At 38.5% G+C, this 6,251-nt stretch overlaps 2 protein-coding genes across 2 annotated transcripts; one reads left to right on the top strand and one right to left on the bottom strand.

Annotated features, from left to right (window-relative positions):
- Window positions 1-1,898: 1,898 nt before the first annotated feature.
- On the bottom strand, window positions 1,899-2,819 carry G6M90_00g103870 (uncharacterized protein; the record flags this gene model as incomplete). Its single annotated transcript, XM_066131629.1, has 2 exons — window positions 1,899-2,400; window positions 2,458-2,819. 2 exons carry the CDS (start codon window positions 2,817-2,819, stop codon window positions 1,899-1,901), a joined length of 864 nt encoding a protein of 287 aa, XP_065987765.1.
- A 2,237-nt stretch (window positions 2,820-5,056) lies between these two features.
- Window positions 5,057-5,528, top strand: G6M90_00g103860 (uncharacterized protein; the record flags this gene model as incomplete). Its single annotated transcript, XM_066131628.1, has 2 exons — window positions 5,057-5,210; window positions 5,308-5,528. 2 exons carry the CDS (start codon window positions 5,057-5,059, stop codon window positions 5,526-5,528), a joined length of 375 nt encoding a protein of 124 aa, XP_065987637.1.
- Between the last annotated feature and the right edge of the window lie 723 nt (window positions 5,529-6,251).

Here is a 6,251-nt window from a genome sequence, read left to right as displayed (position 1 = left end):
TAATTTTTTTTTTTAGTTTTTTTAATTTTTTTAAAAATTATTTTTTTTTTTATTTATTACTTATATAAATATAATAATTATTATTATAATAAAAAGTTTAATTAAGATTTTTATATTTTACTTTTAATTTAATAACTTTAATTTTTTATTAATTAATAAAATTAAGTTATTTTTTATTTTTTTTTAATATTAATTTTTATTTTTTCTTAGATTTTTTATATTTATTAATAAAATATTTTAGTTTTTTATAATTATAATATTTTTTTTTTTATTATTTTTTTTAATAATATTAAGCTTTATTTATTTAAAATTAAAAGTATAATTATAAGTAATAAGTTTATTATACTTTTTATATTAATTAGCTTAATAACTTTTTTTTTTAATAAAATTTTAAGTTTTTTTATTTTATTTTTTTTATATATATTATTAATATTATTTATTATTAATTTATATTATTATAATAATATAATTTAATAAATTATTTAGTTTATTTTTTTTATAAAGTTTATTTTTAATTTTTTTTTTAAGTTTTTTATAAAAAGCTAATATAAAAAGTTTATTTTTTTAATTAAATTAAAATATAAGTTATTAAAAGTAAATAATATAATTAAATATTAATTCTTTTTATTTAAGCTTATTAATATAATACTTAATAGCTTTAATTTTATTAATTATTTTAAAAGCTTTTTTAATAACTTTTTTAAATTTATTATAACTTTTAAAAATAATATTAATTTTTTTTTTATAATTTTTTTTTTTTTATTAAAATAATTTTTTATAATAAATTTAAATTATATAAATATTACTTTTATTATATATTTTTTTATATATAATATTTTAATAAAAAATTCTTTTATTTTAATTAAAAATTATTAATAATAAGCTTTAAGTTAAATAAAAAATTCTTAAAATATACTTAAAAATTTATTATATAATTTTAATATTTTAAATTTAAGAATTCTTTTTAAGTTTTTTTTAATTATAATAATAATTATAACTTATTTTTATTATTTTTTTTTTATTTATTAAATTTATTCTTAAAAGTATATAATTTTAATAAGTATTTTATAAATAAAAATAATTATTAATTTTTTTTAGGTTTTATTTAATTTAAATATAATAATAATTTTATATAATATTATATTAATAATTATTAGGTATTACTTAAAGTAATATAATAATAATTTAAATAAAAGCTTTTAATATATAATAACTAAGATTTTTAAGAAATAAACTAATTATAATTTATATTAATAAAACTATTAAAATAATTAAGCTAAATAATTAGATATTATATTAATAATAAGTTATAAATTATAATTAAATAATTAAAATTAAAAAGTTATAAATAAAACTTATTTAATATAATAATTTATATTAAAAGCTAAAAAGCTAAAAATTATTTATAAAGTAAATTTAAAGGTTTTTATATATTATAATTATTAGTTATTATAAAGGTAAGTATTTTTAATATTTACTTTTAAATACTAATAAGTATTATATATACTTACTTATAATAACTAAGCGTTTTTCTTATTAGTTTTATTATATTAACTAATATTCCATAGCTTATTATGCTTATACCACCTGGCAGCTTTATATAGCCGGCCTAACCTGCAGCCTACGTGCTAGGTCGTAATAATAAGTTAAAATTTTAAAAATATTTAAGTATTTTAAATTTAAATAAAATAAGAAATAAAATTATAAAAATATTATAAAAATAATTTTCTTATAAATTAAATATTTATTTATTAAATTATTAAAAATATTTATTATTTTATTTATTATTTAATATTAATATAAACTTTTAAAATATATAAGTTTTGGTGTAAAAGTAGTCATTTTTCGGAATTACCTACGACCCACTGTATGCAAGGTAAGACGCTTAGCAGTATCCTTCAAATTCTCGCCTCAAGACCCGGCAGCTCACTCGGTCCCCAGCCACCCGTCTTCACGCGCAGCGACGCAGTGCCTGCCTCTCGAGATGCTCCCCTCGTATAACTCGGCGGCAACCCTGGGGTTTTCTTGGCTCGCACGTTTCTCAGATACACCACTGCAACAACGCACCCACACACCAGCGCTATACCGCCAATGGTGCCGCCAATAATGGCGTTTGTGTTATCCTCTGCCGCGGTGGAATTAGATTTAGCCGTTGGCTCGGATGTAGCCAGGGAGACGCCAGAGCTCGAGGTTGCAGCCGCTACGGATGACAAAGGGCGCCCTTGAAGCGTGGACGGGGAGGATGAATCCGTGCCTGTGGCGGGAATCTCGGCTGTCGGCTGTGCCATGAAGTGAGCAGTGCCGGGGTCGGGGCCACAGTGATAGTAGCTATAGGTCTGATCAACTCCGAAGGTGAGGTACGCAAAGGAACAGTATCTTGATGAAGGGTCTTCAGGTGTGCTGGCCAGTTATTGTTAGCCGTTTGTTGTTTAGCTACATGGAGCAGGGGGCTCCTACCATGTCCACGTTGATATTCTCGTGTTGTTGCGAAGTCGGCCGCATCCGGTCTGACAGGAGGTGTCGTCGAAGCAGTAGCCGCCTAAACTACAGTCTGGTGCGGCAATGATGGTCGTGGGACAGAACCCCCAGAGGCCGTGAGAAGTGTCTACACGGCAGTCGTATCCATCTGGTGCCGACCAGGGCTTGGATGGGTCTCCCGTTGAATATCCACAGATTGACGTGCGCGAAGGGGGTGCCGACCTGGCCCTGAGGGTCGCCGTGGTGTTTGTGGTCGTGTTTGTAACCCGCGGCTCGGACAGTGTGAGGGCGTGTCCGAGGCAGGAGACAAGGCTGAAAATGAACAATTGCAACCCGACCATTGTGAATGTAGTCTTCAGTCGTGGTCTGGGAGTTGCTAGGGCTAGGGGCCAAGTTCCGGGGAAATATCTGGGACACAGTCCGGAGCCGCATGAGTTTTCTGACGCCCAGACTCCATGTCCAGCGGCCCGTGTAAGAACCAACAAATAAAACGTGATGCCTTCATAAAAAAGAAATTGTGTAGCGGAGCAAAGACGCAGATGCCAAGAAGTCGCGGCCAATGCCCAGATGTTGGGTTGTTGGGTCTGCCCCTAGGAGTCTGTGAGCTTGGACACGCATTTCCGTGCTTCCTCGTAGAATTTTTCAACTTGGTGCCCCTCTCGCATCGTTGAGGAGGAGATTACCGGCAACGGAGCCACCGTCATGAATATTGGTATGGCGCATTGTGGTTGGCTTCCGTTTGCATCGCAACTCGCGCTCGCGCAGTGCCTGCATCATGACAGTATACCAGGTCCCCCACATCAAGAATTTCTCTCTGAAATAGAGGCTAGCGATATGTAGGTGCTTGTTATTTGTTTAGACTCTTGTACTAAGAATTGAGTTGTGTGCTGAAATCATCCAAGAGCTGACCGTCTTCTGCCCCATCGTGGTCAGGAAGCGCTTGGTAGCTGGCGGCACGAGGCATCCCTGGGTGACAACGGTTCTCGAGCCATGCCATCAAAGAAAGCGGCATCCCTAGAGCTAGGGTTCATCTACATGCGATTAGACGTTAGAAAGCCGTCGATGGGACGAGTTTTGTATGGGAGGATTGTTCGGAGATGACCTGGGGATAGCCTACCAAGAGTTGGCCGCAGCGCTTTCATGAGAGAATTACCTTGTTTCCTCGCAATAGTAAGTACCGATCGATAACCAGCTGACTCTTGTATCTGACGGTGCTGTTGCTTCTGTCTAGCCATAGGCGTCAATTGTCTAGCCATACCTGTGCATGTCGACAGGAGGCGCGCTTCGGACCGCCTGATAAAGGGGGTGCCGTGCGGGTAGTTTAGGGTTAGGGTCATAGGAGCAACCGAGACTTGGTAACTACATGAAGAAGACTTATCATCGCAATAACTCGCGACTTTCCTACCAAATCGCCACAACGCTTTTAGTATTAAAAAATAGCTTCTTGGTGCTAAACATATTTTACCAAGGAATGAGATGAAAGGAACAAAAGCTTTCGCATTCAAAAGTGTCGCATTCAAAAGTGGGCATAGGATCTGAGCAACAGCATAGGTTTTGACGAATAGATCGCCTTTGTCTCGGTCCAAAGGTGGTCGTCGGAAACGCGAGGCAAAGTTTTGATGATGCCCAGCTGTCTTGCCAACGCCAACTGGTATGCTTCGAGAGCCTATTCATCACTTTCGAGGGCTTCAAGGTTAATCCACCATGTACCAGGACGAAAAACAAATCCTGTTTTCAGGGTCATTCAAATCATTCATATTGGCCTTTTACACGGCTTTGGCGGCGATGGAAAAGTTCCTATCAGTTGCCCGATATATTTGGTACGTACGACCAGTCTTGGTCGCGATAGCTTTATGGCACTTCTACTATTTAGCAAAACTGCCAGTGATCTTGGTCAGTTTAGGAACGGTTATAACACGCTGTGATGAACGACCACCAGTTAACAGCAAGTATCACTCCATGTTTAGCTATTAGTTATTCGTGGCACGGTCCATGAATGGATCTATCTTGGTATAGAATTGAAGACCAATTTTATGGCTGATCGAAAAGTCCAGACTTCAGGTTGTTCATATCACACAGATCTTGCACGAGGGTACTGATCGCGAGACCCTAGGGCTCGAGGAACCACCGCTTTGTATGAACAAGACCATTTGGTCCCAATGACTTGTGATACCGAAGACTGTTACTAGCCCCATTGAGTTATTGCTCCAAGCTCTCTACTGAGCCCTTGTCGCAGTTAACTAGCTTGATTGAGTGAGACGGTCGACGCTTTTGGAATCTTACTATCAATGGCTTGTTGACCGTAAAGAAGTTGCTCAAGAACGGAGCCTGCCTGGGATTTGATGGTGTTACTAATAACAAAACTGTAGTAATTGGCACCGACGGGTACGTTTGGCCTCCCAAATAGAAGCATTGCTTGCTTGGTTTCACCAGTCCGTATGATTCCGTTTGCCCGACATAGCAACCACGGTACTATTGCCCCAGACGAAGCAAGCTGCCATATTTTTTGGTAGGGGACCGGGACTGCAACAGGCTTAATGAAAAGAAAAGAAATAAACATAAAAATAGAATAGACGCAATGCACGGTCGACAACCGGGTACCATTCTCGAAGAGCCTGGAGACCATCTCCGCGGCAGGCAACTGGCCGTCATCGACGTGGAAAGACGCCTCAATGCCCAAAGCCCCAAAGCACTTCAGCTATATTGGAGCAAGATGGGAAGCCCAGGGGCAGGTGGGACGTCGGGTCAAGACTAGACATGTAACGTTCCAAACATTGCAAGGCTGAAAAACACTCGTACATACACCAATGGGCTCAGATCCTCACTCAGGCCAGCACGTCCATGATATACGAACTACGCACGGGAATAGCGCCGCCATCCCCATATTTCCAGCTGGACAGGAGGCCATAGCTGCCATAGCCAGAGCCCTCAGCTGGACGGTTCGCATCATAGCACCGCTGGATACGAAGGGCCACAGTGGAAATAGACTAGCCAAAGCCTCGCATCATAGCGTCTTGCAAGCACCGCGCACAGCTGCTGCCTCATGGTAAAACGGGCGAGTCGGTGCTGGAAAACGAGGACATGGCTGGTGGCATGTTGGTCTGCAACGTAGTCGCTCATCCATCGCTTCCATGTTTGCAGCTTTGCATTGCCTTTATATCTTTGTCTCACGGTATATGTGTCGTTCCGGCCACTGGAATCCGGCTCATGAGCAAAGCGTGCCCGCATAAGGCTCGGCGGGTGAGTGTCCAAGAATGCAGCAACATTGATTACTAAATTGAGGAATTGCGTCAAGGAATGTTCAGAATCGTGAGATTCACAGGGTCTTCTCAACTTCCGGGCGAGATGTGACCCGCTTTTCTACTTGTTCTGACACGTGCGATTGCTTGGCTGCGAGCATGCCCCATATTAATTTATCACGAGGCACGTCCTTCCCGTTCCTTTTAAATTAATTTTGCCGTGCAACCCCCTGCATGATTTTATATGAGGAACCTTAGATCAATGGTAGAGGCTGATGGAACCAATGCTTGAATAAGGGCATGTAGGTTGCCCAAATTCCCTTACGCCTTACCAAGCAGGCAAAGATGATGATGCGAACCAGTTGCGCCAACGACTCACTCGACAAGGAACGAACTCGGGAAACCGCTTCGCGCTAAACCGCGTCTGTGGCGATTTTTCTGCTCGGGCCAACTACGACCAGTCTGCGGGGCTGGGGCGGGAACACTTAACCGATCGAGGGGCTCGGTTGGCCGCGCCGTCTCATTGGCCGATGC

This window comes from Metarhizium brunneum, chromosome 6, assembly GCF_013426205.1.
Source record: "Metarhizium brunneum chromosome 6, complete sequence".
Lineage (NCBI taxonomy): Eukaryota > Fungi > Ascomycota > Sordariomycetes > Hypocreales > Clavicipitaceae > Metarhizium > Metarhizium brunneum.
Note: the sequence above shows the minus strand (reverse complement) of the source record. Positions and strands in the feature narration are given on the sequence as shown.